This window comes from Struthio camelus, chromosome 2 (assembly GCF_040807025.1).
Source record: "Struthio camelus isolate bStrCam1 chromosome 2, bStrCam1.hap1, whole genome shotgun sequence".
In the NCBI taxonomy this organism is placed as follows: Eukaryota; Metazoa; Chordata; class Aves; order Struthioniformes; family Struthionidae; genus Struthio; species Struthio camelus.
Window position 1 is genome coordinate 139,402,382 of NC_090943.1, and position 20,904 is coordinate 139,423,285.

The 20,904-nt window shown below is 34.9% G+C and overlaps 1 protein-coding gene across 12 annotated transcripts in view; it reads right to left on the reverse strand.

The window, feature by feature from the left end:
* The window catches only part of SNTG1 (syntrophin gamma 1), a 353,322-nt gene that overhangs the window by 143,964 nt on the left and 188,454 nt on the right, over positions 1-20,904 (reverse strand). For 10 of the 12 annotated variants that reach the window (XR_693802.2, XM_009673187.2, XM_009673186.2 and 7 more), the window contains exons 3-5: positions 20,229-20,363; positions 9,045-9,101; positions 2,196-2,253 (exon numbers count right to left, since the gene is read on the reverse strand). Coding sequence is in view for 10 of the 12 variants with exons in the window: in XM_009673187.2 (XP_009671482.1) it covers positions 2,196-2,253; positions 9,045-9,101; positions 20,229-20,363 (250 nt within the window). In the remaining 2 variants the exon portion in view is untranslated. Of the gene's footprint in view, positions 1-2,195; positions 2,254-9,044; positions 9,102-20,228; positions 20,364-20,904 lie in introns of those variants that run through there. The other 2 variants (XM_068932745.1, XM_009673190.2) reach the window with 2 other exon arrangements.

Here is a 20,904-nt window from a genome sequence, read left to right on the forward strand (position 1 = left end):
ATTTGATAAGCTCAGTGAAGTATATATGCACTTTTTAAGTTGAAGAGCCATACACTTAGTATATTGTACAAAATCACCAGCAAAATTGAATTTGCTCTTAAAAACACTATATCCTATAAGCCATAAAGCAATTAACAAAATATATTTCCATGATTAGGATCCTTTACTCTTCCGTTGTGTTACAGAAACATAATGTAAATATACTTTATAAATACACAAGAAATATAACAGAAATTACTTAATTGTCTATAAAGAAAGACTAACCCCTAACATAAGTAGCAGAGGATAAGGAATTATTTAGCTATACTGTTCCAAAGGATCACAGAAGAGACTATCTAGAAAAGTCTGACATTTGACTTGATCCAACAGCTTTTGATTTAGTTACATGAGTAGTAGGACCAGCATCAATAGTCACATAAATTATACTCAAGTATGTATTTGAAGAACTAGTATTAGTAGATTAGGTGTAGTGAAGGATGCTTAAAACACTGGCAGATTGAAAACTTTTTTTCTTTTTTTTTTAAAGAGATAAATGCAAATCTCTTTATTCTGCTTCAGACACTGAGCTTGCATGCACTAATTTTGGGGTTACCTGTATATGATTTAAACATCTTCTGGGTGGCACTGGTTGTAAGAATTGCATCAAGGGCCTCATAACTGTTTAGAGTCTAAAAAAGAGCTGGAAGGCCACTGGGCAGAGGGCAGAACCAAGCCTGCAAAGCTTTAAGGTACAGGCTCTAGGTTAAACAGCTTTTTCTGCATCCAAGATCCCTACCACATGGCAGAACACTTGCGTAGTCTCCTTTTATATAAGAAATGCCACTCAGAACTAGCTCTCTAAAAATCAGCAGTATTTTTATTGCAAGTAGTAATGGAGATTATATCTCAATTATGTGTTCAGATTAGAAAGAATGTGTAAGGCAGTATAACAAAAAATAGCGACAATAATAAAAGAAAATGGTGTGCACTTTTGTGTGCTCAGTTAAACTTAAGTCTGAGTTTCTTATTTTTCCTGCAGTGCTTGATAGCATTTTAATTGTTAGTAGAGGTAATATATGCCACATTATTACTTATTACATACTTATTTTTATATTGAAAAGTATGGAGTCACAAGTGTATCTCCTTAAGGTTAAGCTTACTCTTTCCCTTCGGGGCTCATTCTATTCTACTCTATAGCTTCCCTACATAAAACGTACACATCTTCTGCATTTCAGGGTCAGCACTCAGTTCCCAATACACTAAGATTTCCCTGTATCTCTCTTCATCTATGTGTGGATGAATATGAGATTTTTGATACTGGAAATTTTAATTGTTCAGAAGCTGCATTCCAGAGTTATTGCCTTACAGATGGAGAAAAACACCTCCAAGTTTCAAGTTTAGCTAGTAAGTATTATATATGCACACATATATACATAAAAATAAATATAGTGGAGATATTAAATATACTCTAGAACTAGTGATTTACAACCTTTGTCATTTGTCAGTGAGCACATCATGAGCTTTTTAAGCATCATCCATTTTCCTAGTACATATTATATCGTTCCAACAACTTCAAAACATTGAAACATTGCTAGTCAAAAAAAATGAATTGGGTAACAGTATCTGGATAAGCAGAAAACAAGCACAGTCAAGTCCTTACGCAGTACTAATTTTCCTATGTATGAATTGCAAGGATTTGCACAGTACAGCATCTAACATGGAAATACCATAAACATATTTTCAGTGTTCTGCCATTACGCACCCCTGTTTGAGTACTACCCTACTAACCAGTATAAAAAGACATGCATGCATTCTCTCCTTGCGTTATCAAGCTTTAACAGCCAAGTATTTGATCTGCTACAGCTTTCTGGCAACAATCATTTGCAAATAAAAGATTCACAACATTACAAACTTTTGAATGATATAAAATTGTAAACTAACTTCATTCTCAAAATATCTTCCTATTTTTTTCCTTAAAATAATGCTTTACAAGATTTTTTTCTTCAATAAACATGTTTGAGGATAGTGTTTAAAAGATATTCCAGTCACAACTTTTGGACTTTACTGAGAATATTTCTTAGGAAGAGAAAGATCACTATGTTATAGAGACACAAATGCTACACCAATATTTAATGCTACCTACAAGAATCTCAAGACTTAATGCATCACTGCTTTAAGGAACATGTCGAAATTTAGTCTACAAATCTGACACCCACCTCTTTGTTCTTTGGAAATCTTAGAAATGACCACTGGAATATTATGTTCTGCTCCACCCTGAAAACAGAATAAATGACAATCTCATCAGTCACTGGAAATATCTTTTTGCTTAAAATTATGATTTATCCTTTCTATAACTGCAGTTTTCACAAAGACTTGAGAAAACAACTCTGATCATGTATCTTCCTTTTTTTTCTGTTTTTTTAAATAAAATATTTAATTGTAATTAATTCCTTATTGCCTTTCATAAAGGAGCTCTCATCTGCTATCATTAGCTTAGGAAATTAACTGAATGATGTGCAGAACTCTACAAGACAAAGAAAAAGCACATCAGTTTCTGTAGATTCTGCATAGCTTAACAGGAGAAAATATGGCCTGTAAAGGCAAAATGGACATCACACGACAATGGAAACCATTGTGATGACTTAGTTTTCATGCTGGCAAGAAACAGGTAAACAAAAGCCCACAAAAAGCAAGTTTGGACTTCCATCTAAAAGCAGCCTTGATTCATTTCTGTCTCTGTCATACATGCACAAAGAGTGAACAAAGCAGTGGAGTAAGTAACAAGGAACAGAAAAGGAAAACGCAGCGGTAGGTGTTCAGTAATTGGGGGGGGGGAAAGAAAAGCTGCACTATAATTTAACAGTTCAACTGCAATTCGGTGGTGTTGTTTCATTCAATTTATCCTGTTGCGAATGGAAACAGCCATGGCTCTTAAGAATAAAGCATTAAAAAGAAACTTAAAATAAAAAGGAAACTCAAAAAAAAGAAAAAGAAAAAGGGAAAGGCAAATAGGCACAGAGACAGAAATACTCTTTTCCTCTGAAGATCAGCATCAAAGTGCAAGTCTGAATTTCACCTATACAAATTCAGATCATCAGAAACAAGAGTCTGCCACACTGTCCTTTTGCCTGAGAATCCTAGTTAAATGTTTGCTTATTCTTCTCTTCAGCAGCCTGGCTGTTCTTTAGAAACCATGGCCTTCTTCGATCTAAGCACTGCAGTTTTAACATGTGGAAAGGACCAACCTGGATATTTTGATGGTCTAAGGCACATATCCCTTCCTCATGCAAACTAGTTGTTTGAAACTGAACAGAGTCCTGCACTCAAAAGCTATTTCTGTCATGGAAGAGAGAATGAAAAAACACAGAAAATGTGTTTCCGTATCTCCCTCCTTTATGTTCCGGCCCTTACACCATATTAGAGTTTGTAAAGATTCCTTCTGGAGAAAGGAAGAACACATCATCTCCACCACAGCAAATGTGTCCTAGAAACCTGAATTTCCTATGAAACTGAAGAATTTCAAATGGGATCAGAGTTCCTTCTGGTAGTGGCTATCAAAGAAAATGGTCCTAAATACTCAGAGTAAGTAGGGATCTCACTGACTTTATAACAATTGCATACTTACAAGAAAATTGGCATTGTATGAGATGAGTTCTGAGTTCAATGCATAGATGAAGACGAGTCCACCTTCATTTAAGTCAGGTTTAGAGATGTATTTAAACTGAAAAGTTGTAGGGTTATAACTTCTGAAGGTTTTCACCAGAGGAACAGCAGCAGTAAACATTGGCCTCACTTTAAATAATGAGTTAGAGCTCACTAAGTTTATAAGACTCATCATACTTCCTTCAAAGGTTTCCTCAGCCACATGAACATTTAATTTTTCTTAAATTTTTAAAATGAACAGAAAAAATCATTGTGTCAATTCTTTCCCGAAGCCTCCAATAAATTACACAGAGATTGAACTACCCAAGACATTTGAAGCTCAGCCAAGGAGTGCACAGTTTAAAGCTCCACATAACTAAATCAGGTCTTTTCCTCAGTAGACTTGCCTCTCTATCTCCTTAAATTCAGGTCTTCAGTAAATAGGGAGATTACTGTTATTCCTAAACCAGTCAGCAAGGCACATGAGTTTGTTTATTCCTCACTCACTCACTCTATCTATCTAAACTTATCTACATAGGAGATTCCAAGAACCATCCAGTTCTGCTCTACTGAAGAAAATGAACCCCTCTCACTGCAGCTGGCCACCAGTATGGACGATTCCCTTTAAATTAGTCAAATTAGACTACTGGTAATCTGAGAAACGAAAGTCCAAATGGAGAAAGAGAAAATAGCTGGCCAGCTATCTATAACCAGTCATCTTTAACCAGTTGCAGCAGGTTAAAAGAGCTGTATCTATTCTGACAACATCTTGATGAATACTACTACAAACTGATACTGCAGCCTTGTACTCCATACTCAATTCTCTGTCCTACAGAAGAAAAAGTGAATGGATGTCTAATTTCTAGTTTTATAGGCTCAGGAAGTACTCTCCTTCAGAAAGCACTGGGAATTGTGACTACTTTTCCGTAGTTTAACATTTCCCCTCCCTCTACTGTGGACATATATCCCCAGACTGTAGTGGGGGACAAAAATCTGTTAATGGCATTGAAGGTTAATGGCTCCAGCCTCTAATACCAATCTTTGTAATGTGAATTTCCTTTCCCATTCTTCCTAAATCAGATGAGATCATAAATTGTTCAAGTATTTGCCTGGAATAAAGGAGATGGTGTAACTCCACAGCCAGGCAGACCAAGCTTTAACCACTAGCAGCTGTTCCCAGCTCACAGTCCTGGACTTTGGCCGTTACTTTCAAGGTCTGAAGGCCACCCATACCTCCTTTCAGAGTGTCAAATGATACACTTTTAAAGACTTTCTGTTATTGCCATTTTTACATATGAAAGCTTTTTGAAAAGTTTTAGAAATATAAAAAATATGTATGCTGAAACAAATAACCTTTCTCAACAAATGCTTTTTTCATGTCTTGCTCCTTGTGCAATCAGAACGTTACTGTTTTATGTTTACAAAGAGATAGAGGGCATCTATAAAAAATTAGATCAATCGATTGACTGTAGCATTCAAGGAACATCATGTGGAACATGTGCCAAGTTCAATAGCCCATATCAGCTGAATATATAGAATTCTGATTTATTGCCTTTTTAATTACATACATATATATATAAATATTATAAAGATATTACAAGACGATATCTTAAAAAGATAGATACTATTATCTTTATAAAAATACTAAAAGGTGACATCTATTCCACTGACTAAAATGGGCCTGGTTTTTTAGCCTTAAGGTCCAGCGGCACAACATGGCTCACGTCTATGTGGATAAACTCTTATCCCACTTGATATAGTGTGACTTTATACATGTCACCTATTGGGAAAAGTCCATGTTATGTCCTGATCTGTGCTCAGGAACTGTCTCAGAGAATGCTAGTTGGAATAAGCCAAAAAAGGTGCCAAGATGCTAGCAATTAAGCAATATGGACAATCATGTGCCAATATTAATTGGCCCTGTTTAAACCTTTCTGGCCCTGTTTAATCAAATAATAGTATAGCTAGAACCAAAATGTCACTTCCAAAATGTATTCAATATTGACTTACGCAGGACAGGTACACATGCTTAGTTTGTAGATTTTTTTGATGGAGTCAAACTTTGAAAAGTCAAACTGAAACTCAGCAAATCTGCGATGCTGTTCATCATCATGAACGATCAAAACAAAGGTAGAAAAATGGCACTGTACAGAGTCCTGGTAGCCAGAGGTCAGATTGTAACAGTAAACCTTAATTTATATAATGAACTATCAATTTTATTGCCTGTTTCCGCAAGAACACTACACTCTCTCCAATTATTAAGAAACGTAATGTTCTTTCAAAAGTCATACACTTCGCAGCTTCTTGTGTCAAGTCTCCACATCTTAAGCTTGTCAGAGATGTGATAAATACTGGAAATACACTACACTCATTAATTTTCTAACTCTAACTCCATGACTATTCCTTTGCACACTGGTTTATTAATGAGCGTTCTAAAGGGGATTCAGAAATCTGAGAAAATAATTTCTTCTGAATAGTGTAAAACAGATCAGTTCTGCTCCAAATTTAATTATTTAAATGAAGTACAACAAAACATAAACCAACATATTTTGTTCTTTCAGAACTACATGGAATTGATTAGAATCAACTTTTAAAAGGGCTTGATTTTGGCTTTGGGGTAAAATTCAGTTTCATAAGCAGTTTTTTAAAGAGTTAGCTGAATCTCTGATCATTACAACTATAGTTGGAGTAGCCAGGTGATGATACCTAAAAAGAGAGTTCCACTCATACATGAGTGGACGAGTTAGCAGAGAAATGCATTAAAATATCCCAGCACTGAATGTTTAAATTAGATAAATTCATATTAAAAGATTGCAAATATTTTAAAGGAAGTGTCATTAATCACTGGGACAACCTACTGCGTATAACTCATATCTTGGATAAATTGCATCCTTTGAAATATACATCTGCCAGGAAATATACCCCTGACAGAAGCTAAATCCTTAGATAGCCCTCATTTTTAAATAATCTGAGAGCATTATGACACAAAAAGTACTGTATGTGAGGTTGTGGGAAAAAGACTTACTGAAAAAAGGAGGAAACGTCTAAGTCACCTGCACTACTATTGAATCCAAAGGGGTTTGCTGTTCCTTTTTTTTGTTTTGTTTTGTTTTTTTACAGAGTGTTTATAGTGTAGTAGCAAGAGCCAGAAACGTGTGTTGGCACAAATAAGAATTACAGGCTTGAGGAAGAAAATTATTGTGTGAGGGTTGGTACCTGAGTAACAGAGAAGATCATGCTATGCGTCTCATCCAGCCTAAATCATATATTGGCTGACTGAAATAGACATGAGCAAACTGTGTGCGCAGGTTCACTGGTTACAATGATTTTCCAGAGGTCCTAATACAGAAGATCCAGAGCTCTGACTACGAAGCACAGATGGCTGAGGATGGCTGATGGCTGATCAGCCACAGCTGTCCACTTCACGACCACTACAGAGATAATCTGAGGTCCTCATGAATCATCACAGTGTTTGGGATAGATTTCTAAAACAAAGTGATCGGTGATGGTTCTTCTTAAAAAAGCCACACTATAAGCTGCAGCAGTGCAGGAGCTGGTTTGTGGGCACAAGGACAGGCCAAAAACCTTATAGCCATCCAAAACCATGCTTCTTCAGCTTTTTGGACATACAGAGAAATTCAGCTGCTGATATATCCCTGTTGTACTGCTTCTCCTCTCTGGAAGGCTTAGGAAGTTTCCGCACCTGAATTTATGATATAAGATGTGTCAGCACAAACACGGTCATACACTAGCCCTTTCAACCATTGTGTTATTCATGTGCAAGTGATATTCATGTGATATTCATGTGATATTCATGTGCAAGTGATATTCAATTTGTAAGCTACATTAAGTCTTTCATAAACATATAACAAGAGAAATTCCTTTCTAGGCTGAGTTTACAATCTGAAAAATCCATATTTTCTGTATTGGCATTTCCATGTATTTTTGCAACTTCCAAGAAAGTTCTCGAGAACAATGAATATGCTCTGAAAATTTAAGCAATTTAATAAAGACCACCTCCTAGTTACTTTTTAATTTATATTTCCCAATAATATTTTATTTGCTACAATTTACCCAATGCTTAAATAATAAGATTATCTTGAGTTTGTCCCAGGTTTTTTTATATTAGAAGATAAGCCATTGTACTGTATAACCAAAAAATCCATTTTACTGAGTTCTCCTGGGATTTACTTTCCAAACCTCAAAAATCCTTACTGTAACCAGTTATTTCTTATTACTAAGTAAATACAACTTCATTCACCTGTATTCATCTTACAGTGTTTTACTTTACACTTACTGTGTATTACTTTATCGTTATTCAGTGAACAGCAACCTACAATGACATTACAAGAAAACAACTTGTGTGCTATTGACTAGATTCCTTAGAAACTTTGGCCACAATATAGCAATTAGTTTTCCTCAAACAGAGGTCTTTATTGGGTTAACAAGATACAAGCAAGCGTAGGAAGACATATTTTAAGAACTAGTATTTCTATTCAGCAATATTCTTATCAATGACAACACAAATATACATTAATGTCTTTTCTGAGTCATTTCTTATAAGGTCAGTACTAGCAGATGTTCACAGGAAAGTCTATACTTTCACTTTACATGCATAATTTAAGGCTCTTTGCATTCATGTGAAGTATACTTGACTTTTCCCATTACCATCTTTAGGCTGAGGAATGCTGTGTTTAGAAGAAAGATAAAATTAATGCTATATGTTGTCTATCCTGAGATTCAAAGCTAAGCTACCTTAGAGTTTCAAAATCATGGCAATATAGGCTCTTACAATGATTATAATGATAAAAATGATTAATTCCCCCTTCCTCTCTCCATCCCTTCCTCCTTCCAAAAGGATCACCTATACTTCTATATGTTCTTAAATCATCCTGAGGAAAGCAAAAATATGGTAACATGATAAATTGCTGGAGTTGACTGATCTTAAAAGTAAAATAAACAATATAAGAAAGCAATAACACTTTCTGTCCTATTAATGAATTACAGTTAATTAATGTGATATTCTTTGTAAAAGAAGTGATGATGAACTTATTGGCTGTTCCATGTGCCTGACATTGTAACTTAGCATTCATTAATATCAACTTAAATTAGAGTGCTGTTGAACAAAGTATCGTTCTGTGCAGTTGCAAAACCTTTTCAATTCTCATATCAAATCTTATTACAGAGTTGCTCAGCTTGAATCTTAAGGGGATGCTTTTTCCATTGCCTTCCATTTCACAAGGCAGTGTAGTTGCTGGTTGCCCTATTTTGACAGTATCTAAGCTTCTAGAAAATGTTTGCTCTATTGTTTCTAGTTCTCTGAAATACAGTTTCATTAAGATTTCCTCATTAAAATTAAAATTAGCTATATATAAAGACACTTTTTGTGTAACCTGTGGAACAACAGACAAAAAAAATATTACCTTTATACTTAATCCAAATCCTCCTACAGTCTGTCTTCTAATTGTTACTGTTCTTTCCTGAAAAAAAGTTAAAACAAAAAGTTAGATTTAATATTTTCTGCCATAACATCTACACTCACACTTCAATAGGATGTTTCTATGCCACCCGCCTACACCATTTTTTCTCGTTACAATACACTTGTAAATTCCTGAATGAGAAAATCCCACGAAACCTATGCTGCAGGGGTAAAAGATGAAGCCTGCAGGAAAATCAGAGCTCTTGCCTCAGGCAAAAATTAATTTGTTCAATTCATACCATACTGGTTACATCCATATTAGCAAGCAATAAGAACAGATTTGTAGAGTTAAACAGTTTGTGCGGAACCCAACATCCACAACGCATAAATTTCAGGGGTCTTAGGCTAGTCCCATGAGTGCACCAGAGGCTGAAGTGTATCAGCTGTGCTCCTGGAGCACATTTTCCGGTTTAGTTTCATCCAAAAGGAATAAAGCTGGTATACTCCAAAACCACTCAGTAATGTGAACCACAGCATAAGTGCAGATAATCCAAAAACTCATTTCAAAGCACTTTCCTGATCCAAATTTAAAAGCTAATGTAAACACAGCCACTGTTTAACTTAACAGCTATGGCTTAACAAATCACAATAGATGATTTAAAGGACACGTTGTTATGGACAGCATTATTTAAGACTTCCCATTTTTTCCTCGTATTGCTCATCCTTAAAATTTGTTATATAAACGTCGTAGGCTAGTATCTGTCTTAGATACTAACAAACATTAAACAAAAGACAACATTAAAGAAAAGAATTTTTTTAAACCTTTTCTGTTGACTTTATTCTCAGGGATCATTTAGTATTAGTCAATCTGGTTAGCAGCAAAACAGCCTTAGTACCAGATATACAGATATATGCAGATACAAACATACAGAATATATAGACATACATACAGAATATATAGATATATATTTTTATGCCCTCCTTGATACATGTAGTCTGGATTTTATACTCATTTCATTATGTATAATTGCATAACACAAGTATGCACATATATTTTTGTCTAAATATAGACTCATACATTTCAGCACAACCAGTGTCACTCAGATTTGCACAGACTACAGAACTAATATTCTGTCAGTATTCTTTAGCACATTAAGGGCTAAATTATAATTTGGTCTGCATGCCTATCGAGTAGCATTTAAGAAGCATAAGGCATTCTTCTGTCTTCCACCAGATAAATCCCATTCACAGAGTTTGCAAGCCCTACAGAGCTGTTATCTCTTTCTTTCTTCATATGCAGGAAGGAAAGGCAACCATATGCAGGTAGGGCAACCATATAATGGTCTTGGAAAACTGATATTCCTGTCCTGAGGTGGAAATACAGTTGCCTTCTTTTTCACATTTGTGAGAAATACGAATTGGGTAACTGCAGAAAGAATAAGCATAAACTTGTTCAGTGTTTTTGGTGGCAAGAGAAAAAGGATTGCCTTAAAAGTGACTTTCCATTTATTTACTTACGTGTTCATATTTGTAAATGTTTAATGATTTCTATGGAAGAGAAAAAATAGAAAAGAAAAAAGAGAAAAAAAGAAAAGAAGAAAAAAATATACTGAATTGTATCAAAAATTATACTTTCATATTTATTAACCACAAATGAATTCACAGCGTAGCAGCAGAGGAATACATGGCTAGGCTGCTCCATCACTGTGCATGTATGTTGCTCAGTGAGACAGAGAGCCAAGACTTCTTGGCTCTCAACTCAAACCTTCTAGGAAGTAACTTTCATGACAGTCGTGTATCCAGAAACTCGATTCAGACCAAAAGTTATGTCACTTTAGGCCATGAAATGCACTTAGAAAAAGCTTTTGTCCACCAGGAGGTTTCAACCACAGGTAGTGCTGTGTACAATATATTTGGTTTAAACTAATACGGGGCCACAGCTTGATATGTGGTCTAAGCTGAGCTTACACATAAGAACATGAAATACTCAGCTAAGGTTCTGTTGCTAGCTGTGTTTTTCCTGATGCTTGGTATCTGCTAAAACCCCTTCATTTCCAGCTCCAGGCTCTGATGAGTAGCTGGCTAAGAACAGAAGCTTATAGAAAGAAGGAACAGAAAAATATATTCTAATATTTTTTGTTACACGTTTAAAACAAATTGGAAACACGTTATTGAGAAGGTGTTTAAAAATAACAATCCTTTAACGAATTAAGGTAAAGTGTCGTGATAATATTAAATTAACTATGTATAGAATAAAGAATAACACACTTTACAATTAAATTTCAAAGGAAATAAATATGCATTAGTGAAGAACATAAATCTTCATTAAAACTTGTAGTTCATTATACATCAGTAGTAGCTGTAAAATAAACAGTTGCATCTGCATATATTCTAAGCTAGAGCTATGCTTTTAAAAAGCCTAGTAGAAAGCTGTCCTTCAAAATAACAATTCTACCATTTTTGATCTCTTTCTTAGCATAACATACACACAAGCACACATGTGGAAAAGCCAGTAAAATATTCTGGCTTTCACTCAAGCTAAGAAGAAGCATGCAAGGTCTGAAAAGAACCTGATTTGGGACCTTTTGTGAGTTTACCAATACCATCTGACAGGAAACTGGAAATATTTTACATTGGAACCTGGCATTACAGTTTAGAGGAAGAAATGCATGCTTCAAAAATACCTTGCCAGCATGGTAGATTACTAAATGGACACAATTGTGTAAATGTAAACAAATAGAATAGAAAAAAAAAAATCAAGCAACTGTCATTTTCTAGCATAGCATATTTTATCATAGAGTTTCTTATGTTTTTTGTTTTTTTTCTCCCTCAGTTCTTTTTTAGCTTCACTGAGAGTAAATATTAAGCATTTAACATCTGATTTGTTACTGAAGTGAATTGAACTTTAAGAACATACTCTAAATTAGGACCACTCTAGTTGTGTTATCTCTAATTAAGATATTATTTTATATTTAACCTAATGCTAATAAAACACACTCCTCTGTCCTAGAATGAAGAAATATATTACTTTGGCATATCTAAAATACTTACGTATTCTTTATAGCATGATATCTAACAATTAAAATCCCCTAAACTCTTTATGAACTTTAAACATATAAATCAGAATTATACGAGAGTTTCATTAGTAACCTATCATTAATAATCTAATAATCTGTGATTACTAAACTCACATAAATAATATAGTGAAACAGCTTTTCCAGACTGTCAGAAGCATCACACATTTTGTACTGCCGGAATCTTGGCTCAGGATCAGATCCTAGCTCTGTTCAGCAACTCTTCTTCTAACCAAAAGGTTAGAAGAAAAAGAGTAGGATTCATCTAACCAAAGTTAAGCCATCTAAAAGCTAGACATTTGTCTAGACTAGTACCAGGAAAGTGGTCTAACTATTGTCGTTCAGCTCCATTGAGTCTAATGATCTGCTTAAAATAAAATTTAACTAAAAGTCCGTGTCAGAAGTAGGTTGCTCTGTTAGCACTGCTCTTTATTTACACAGGGTAGTGCTGTATCATTGAGTTTGCAGCGGTTCTGCAACTTTCAAGTAAGCTCATCGTTGAGTTTACACAAATAAAACTGAATCTGATAAAGAGCTACTTAGTTTGATGCAAAGACCAAAGGACCAAATGTCCTGTAAACTTGTAATTCCATTACCACACTTTTTATCATATTATCACATCATACTAAACAGAGGAGAAGTTAAGAGTTCCCAGGATCTTCTCATGTAAGATTCAGAGGATCATTTTAGAAGCTGCTTCCTGGACAACAACAACAGTAGTTATCATTTTATTGAAAAGCTCAAGGCTGTTGCCAAGCTGTCATTATTTTCTGTGCCTCTAACTCAGAAAATTCCTCATCCATTGAGCATATGGTCATTGACTGGGAGACAGAGCTAACAGTTCTGCCAAAAATCTTCTTCCTCAGAGCTGTGTGGTGAAAGAGAAAAGCACTATTTTATAGGCTTTCATTAAGGATTTATTACAATTTCTCCATAAGCAGTCATATAACCTTCTTGAGATCACAGACATCATCTTAAATGAGACAAAAGTGAAGAATAGCTACGTGAGAACATGAAAATAGTAAATAATCAAGGACAGAAAATATGGAATCTTATGTAATTATACACTATAAAAATGTCCAGAGTTAATATAACAATTAAAAACTTAGGACACAGTAAAGAGTCAAAGATTTCATACTACTTAGAATGTGGTGTAAAAGAGAGTTATACTGCTGAGAGTTGTACAATACTGCTTAACTGATTCTTAATAATAATGATTAATTAGTAATATTTTCAATTTATTTATTCTGTCAAATATAAACTCGTAATCTAATGTGTTCTAATAATTTGCGACTATGGAACTACGCAACTGCAGCCAAATAACAGAACCAAAAACCACCAAAATTCTTCATGATACTGACTTAACGGGATGTGAAACATCAATTTTCCATGTTCAACCTTGATTAAAAAATCAAGACATAAATGTTGTATTTTCAGTTCAGGACACTGATATGTACGGTTATTCTTCCTGCACGAGTAAAGGTATGCATGGTGGGACATAAAGAGTTAATTTGTCTAAATCCAGACAGAAAACAAGAACTCTGTTATGGAACAGATATAAAGGCACTATAATTGTGAAAAAAACATGTTAAAAATCTGAATGTGTGAGAAAAAAAACAGTAGGTGGGAAAAGAGGAATAGACATGAAGACGAATCTACAATAGCACAGTGACATGGAAAACTGTAGAGAAAAAAGGGAAATGTTAGAAAAATGTTAGAATACAATTTCAAGAATGAAATAATGGAATATGTGGATATTATCAATGTGTTGGCAGCAACTTCAGAGGTCAATCTCTGTTAATACTTAAAGCCAATATATCTTCAAGGCCATCTTCTCACATAGTTTAGCAGGCATTAGTAATCACACTATATTTTGGTAGAAGACAATGACATTTTCTTGTTTTCATTGAAATTCTTAAAGCATTTTCCAGAAGAAAGATTTTGCATCCTCCCTTTGGTAAGGCATGCTCCCTCTTCTTTACTGACATTTCTTTGGATTAATTCACATGAACTTTACACTCAGTCTGAGAAGGCGCAAGACATGGGTCACACGGTTTCAGGTTTGATTAACTACGTTAACAAGGCTCGCCAACCGACTTGCTCATCAGCTAACTACTTCCACTGCGTGATACCCCAAGCCTGTCCTGTTCCTTCGGCTCCTCACTGGACTGGACTGGTAGGCAACAAGAAACAATGGCAGAATGGAAATCCCCTGGCACTGGAGGCAGAGGGTGCTGCAAGCACCTGTTGAACAGACTGTTAACGCTGTCCATAATGAGCAGGAGCACCCAACTTGTCCCTTGTTCTTCCCCTTCCTACCATGCGTAGCCAAAAGCAGAAACGTTTGCCTCACTCTCTACATGTACAAATCCTACTCCAAGACTGCCAGCTCAATTTAACCCAAAACTACTGCATTGTTCAGTATATGCATTCAAGGGAAAAAGCATAAAGCCAAGGTCATATGGATCTGAATTCCCATAGGGTCTCATAACAAACACACTATTGCAGTTTCACAATGGCCAAAGTTTATAGCTAGCTCTTCACATCATACTCTGCCGCTGGCCAATGCTTTGGCTTTGCCAGGTGTTTCTGGGTTTTAGTATTTCTCCTCTTTATGAAAGAAAAAACTTGATTCCAAAGAGAAAAGGCTATTCTGTTCTTTCAAAGTTGACCTAATGAATGGCAGTCTTGTGTTTAAACCTCAGTGGATTGCCAGGCTTTTTTCTTTTCTCAGTAGCTGCAGAAAAATAAACAGGTTTGGTGTTTACATCTGCCAGCTCCGGGTTGTCACTTAAAAGCTATCAAGATTGGCAGAAAATAAAAGATATCCCCATCTGATAGGTATCTGATGGAGTCTGTGGAAAAATGGATTCATTCCACTGAAGAGTTGATTGATACTAACATGATAAAAAATATCACCACTCTAACTGGTAGCTTTGTGAAGGTAACAAGAATGGAAAGTGCTTGAAAGGTGACCTACTCATTTACCTACTTGCAATTCTCTCCAGGACAAGGAGTTTCATTTTGGCACTTTTCATATCGTCTAACCACACATTAGAATCAAAACAGCAAACAAACACAAAAATAAATACAATATAGAAAATTAACCAAAACTAAACATTAATTATTTTTAAATTCTCTCTTCTTTCATTTTTCTGCTTATTAACTTTGCCAATATTAATTGGACTTGTTTTACATACACTAAAATACATGGAAAGAAAATTACAAACTCTCGAAAAAAAAATGTTCCAAGATAACGGATTCAAAATTCACTCTCAGCAAGAATCCACAATTCTAAAAGGTGTAAGAAGGAGGAAGGCAGTAATATCATCTAACTACTCACACAAGTCACAGTTAAGTGACATATTCTGAATTTATACTTAAAAATGAATGACAGCTTTACTATTTAAATCACAAACTGAAAAAAAACATGGCTTTGTGTAAAGTTTACAAACTGAATAGCTATCTCTAATGCAACTAATTTTTTCTGTAATACCACATGGACTTGTATAGAGTTATAAATCTTTCAATATGCTTGACTTCACAATAGCGAAAGGACAAATTTAAAAGTCAGATAAAATATGTTATCTTTACAAGAAAACGAAGAATGGTTGTGTGATTAATAAGGTTAGAAATTAGATCTGACTACAGTTCTAGAATTTAACTCAGTATTACTTTCTGAGCTTGTAAAATGAGTTTATTGATGAAAGCCTTTTATATATCAAGAGAATAAACTATAGTCCACAAGTCACATACAGATACATTTGTATCAAACTTAGTTAAATCCTTAGACAAATACTATAGTTCTCCATGAGAGCTGTTACTCTATAAATTTACAAAACGTGCATTAATTTTTTATTAGTATAGAAAGCATGAATGATCATCATAGCAATCTCCCATAAAGACCCCAATCTCCCATAAAGATCCTTACTCACAAAATACTGACAGAACTAGCAGATGTTTAATCAAGCAATGCATTACTGCATAACAGCATAGAATTTGATTACTTAAAGTGAATGAGAATCATTTGTATCTTCCCATCAGGTGAGTTAATATTATTTCAGACAACTCTATGACTTTTCAACAGAACCTTTAATTTAAGAAAATTATGCAAGAACACAAAGTGTCCTAGTGACCAAACTTAGCATTTTGCCATCTGCTCACAGTTTATTTTTGATCTTTTAGAAAAACAGTAGCTGAGTTGGATCATCCTCTTGTCTACATTGTCATATACTTGGTTTATGGAGATCATACGCAGATACACTCTAGCAGAAAACACCGCTTGCCTGAGGAGGGATTAGCAAACAAATAAAGCCTATCAAAGAAGAAAACATTACGGCTCTCCAGAAAGTTAAATTATCTTTATTAATAAAACATAATAATATCTGTACTTGAATTTCAGATGTTCACAAGAGGTGACAGAAATTATGACTATTCAAATATATAACAAAATAATTTTAAAGATTGAATCTTTTCCTAGAAATGTGCCTACTGAAAAGTCATATTTCAGATCAGACATAGAATATTTTAGGGGATTAATCTCCCCCCCCCCCCCCCCCCGCATCCCATAATTTTCACTAAGGTCAGTATCAGGCCATCCGTGTTAGACCAGTCTATTGATCTATACATCTAAAAAAACTGGGGTTTACCTTAGCACACATTGCCATCTTGAATACCATGTAGCAAATTTTTGTGAGTTTAATTTCATGTAATTTAAGTGATATGTTTATAAGGAATTATGAAATAAAAATATTCTATACTTCTACCATCAATGCTGAAGTTCCTATGTCATGGTAATTCAGCTGTTTTCAAGAGATTTTTTTTTTTTTTCCCCCCAGATGAAAAGACTAAAAATCCTGACTGGTCTGTACCACATGTAACTCTCACGGAGTTGTGAAGATTATAATAAAGCAATCTGTTTTATAATTTTGCAATACCACAGCTAGGAGCAGACATTTTGTGAGAGTCTAGTACTTTAGGGAAAAAAAATGTATCTGACCCAGCAGTGACCAGCCTTATCTTTCCAATTTTCTCACACACAGACTTGTGGATATCGTCAGCACATACATCACTCATCAATTCAGACATAAACATTGCATACTGTAACACCTCTCTATAGGCAAGGATTTCATTTGGGTTAGTAAAGACACGGCTTTCTAGATTCTGACTTTCACTGAATGTTCTCATCTCACACTTTGGTCATCAGCACCGAAGCACAAATCTACATCAGATACCCACCAGTAGCATGATGCTGAAGCCAGTACATTTCTATCCCTTGGAAAGCAAGTCTTTCATGTTGTGCCTATAGAGAAATCTCTGCAATATCTATTGGTGCAACTGATGCTTGAATTTAGATCTCATCCATGATTGTTTGAACTGAAATGCTCTAGGGAGTTGCTATAGGTAGAATGGCTACAGGAACCTCCCTAACACTAGCACAGTTCAAGCTGCTAAAGAAAAGAAAGTGCTTTCTTTTTTGGAGCTTAGCACTATTTTAATACTATACTGCTTACAGTCTTTTACAGATTTGATTTTCTTGCTCCAAATTGTATACAATGAAAGAAGAAACAAGGCTTCTTTGTATCTCTTTCGTTTTCAGAAATCAGAATCATTTTCCACTAAAAATTAAGCATTCTAAATTAACATCTAGGTCATCATTCCATATACTCACATAGTCTACTAGGTCCATTGATTTAATTTACATTATCCCATAGGATGCAGATCAGGATGCCACTGGAACATTAAGCACCTGCTTAAAGTCTGACCTATGCAGAACAGCATGCAAATTGCTTCAGACTTCACAAACAGTAAAGTCACTGTTCTGAACTGGAAGCACAGTAATAGCATTGGGTTCCTAAAACAGTGCAGCAGTGAAAAGTAAAACTTATAATCAAATTATATGAAGACTGTTTATTAAGACAGATCAAAAAGCACTTCTACTGTAGCTACTTGTCCATAAAATTTAACAATGCTGTTGTTCCTCAGTTAAAAATTACATTTTTATCCTTTAGAGTCTTATTCTATGAAGCATTCAATGCTAGTTTCTAATTAGACCACTTGCACTGTAGAAAGTACACAAAAGAAAAATAGACATGGTCAGTCATCCAGAATGACATCAAGAACAAAGGAAAATCAGCTAAGCAAAATAAAAGGTAAGTAAAATAAACAAACGAGAAAGCAACCTAATAACATCAGGAATAAAAATAGGGAAAAAAAAAAAAACCTGTGGGACTTGTCTAATCATGCTATACAACCAAAGCAGATGATTTGGATGATTTAAATGGCCTGTGACAAAAGGAGAGTTAACTATCCATGAAATGCCAATCATCCTTCGCCAGAATGAATCTACTGAGTCAAGATCCAGTCTTAATCCCAGAGGAAATCAGGGTAGAGGGCTCAAAAGTCACTAGCTTAACAATAACACTACCAAGAGAAAAGAAACTCCTCATCACCACATTAATATCAATCTGTTAATGAGTTATGCACTCAATATGCAAATAGAATAGGCGCAGCGTAATTAATAAAGCAAATTATTCACTATTTTCTACAATGCTGTGGTGAAACTAAAGAGGGTAAAATTGTAAAAGAAAGTCTTGCTGTGAAAGGAAAAGTTATTAAATATGCATTTCATGAAGACATTTAAATGCCAAATTCAGCAGAAGTAATAGATATTACAGCACATTAATGAAAGTCGTATTTTTGAGTGATAAACTCTTCTAATAAATAAAGTCCGAATGGGGCTGATGGAGTAATAGTGCTGCAGAGTATACTGCTAACTGAACAACTGTAGCCTGTGCTTGAACTTATGATTTCTTTCTGCCTGGGCTGCTAAAGGTCCTGTATGTTGCTGAAAGAAACAGTACACTTTGATTGGTAAAAGAAACTGCTATATTCCATATACAGCACATCCACATTAGTAAATTAATAAAAGCAAGATTTGTCCATGCAAATTAACCCACCATATATGGAGACAGTGCAAACAGTGTGTCCCGCTTGCTTCAGGGGAAAACTCAGAATCATTCACTTTCAGATGTTGCTATCAGTCCAGTGGATTTTCCTATACATTCTCCATTGATCTTCCGCAGTGTTAGCATTTATAGTGTTTTATCAATTTATTTCTGGTTTATACTTTGTATCTTTTTGTTATACTTATATTTTGAGATACAGAAACATGGTAACCGCCACAATTAATTAATAATACAGAGCCTAATAGCAGTCAGATAATATGTGCATAAAAAGATACTATACCACTATGCCTCACAATATGAAAACCTACAATAGTTGTATTCAGCTTAAAGGGCAAATAGAATGTTCATAACAGTTTCCAAAAAATCATAAAACTATCTCCATAAAATATAATTACAGTATCTATAAAAATGCCTATAGAAATGAATAGCAAATGATTTATATTAGGTTTTTAGCTATTTTCTACAATGAAATAAAAATTTAGCATTACAATACTTAAAAAAAACTACAATATTCTGTATAACATTTTACAAACCTTTCAAATAATTGTCTACAAAGTTCAATTTCTTACCTACAAAATTCAATATAAAGCTTCAACAAGAAATTTGATAGGTCATGTCAAAATAATGCTATATAAACTAAAATATTACACTGATCCAGCTGAACTGAGGCTTTATTAATGGCTGCTTCCACTAATGACCCTCACTGCATGGACTGGTAACATGCATGAATTTTAGTGTTACGCTAGCATATCAAACGACCAAAGCTACAGAGAGCAATAGTCAAATAATTCCTGCACCTTGATCTAGCAATGCCCTGACATAACAGTTACTATGTGAATGGTTCATCAAGTCTATAGACATTACTCAGATACGTAAGTACGTTGAGGTGTCTGTATTCACAAGAAAAGACACTGCTTACATCATTCTTACTGTATTCAGTGGCTTTAGGATCTAAGGGTGAATGCAGTGCTGCTTCCTAGATCAGCACTTCAGTCTTAATAGATGATACATTAAAATAAACTCAGTGTTAACTGTATGCAATGAAATAACAACTTGTGAGAGTAAACATATGTGCATATGCACACACACACAGAGTATCTACTTTTTATAAAGTGCATCTTAAAAGAAGAAATAAAGACTACTTACACCAGAATAGAAAGGCTCACCAGACACACAGATCACATCCTGCTCCTGGATCATCAAAATATCTTTGGCTAAGTGCAGTCGCACTTTGAAAGGCTCCTGGTTACCATCCTGCAGCAAGCAAATCCCTGTCTTTGTCTTCAGAGGAAGAAATAGAGAAAAAAAGTTATTAGTTGGCAAGCTGTAATTGCCAACAACCGTATTTTGAAATAGAATAATTGAAAGATCTTAGCTGAGAGATCAGTACCATTACCATAAATATATCAACACATACCCAAAGCTATGGCCAGTGATCACTATATTTATTTATTGTGCTCAGAGTGTAAGATAATGATGGTGAGGGTAGCAAGTGGCAAAGGTAGATTTTGGTATAATAAGGCCCTATTTTGCCCATGACGAATTAGTGAAACTCCTGTCATTAGCTTAAGGGCAGCTTTCCTCATATTCTCCAGCACTGGATTAAATGACGATACCTCACTTGGATATGAAATAAAAGCTGAAGTTCCTGCATATTACACCAATATAGACATAGAGTAATACCTCAAAAATAACCAGTGCTAAACATACTTAGTAGCAGCCTACTCTAACTCGTGAGCTTTTTCTGATCTCTGAGCAAGAACACTGACGTAGGCTTTTATGCTATTTTTCAAATGAGGATGCTGTAGTTAGGAATAAGAGA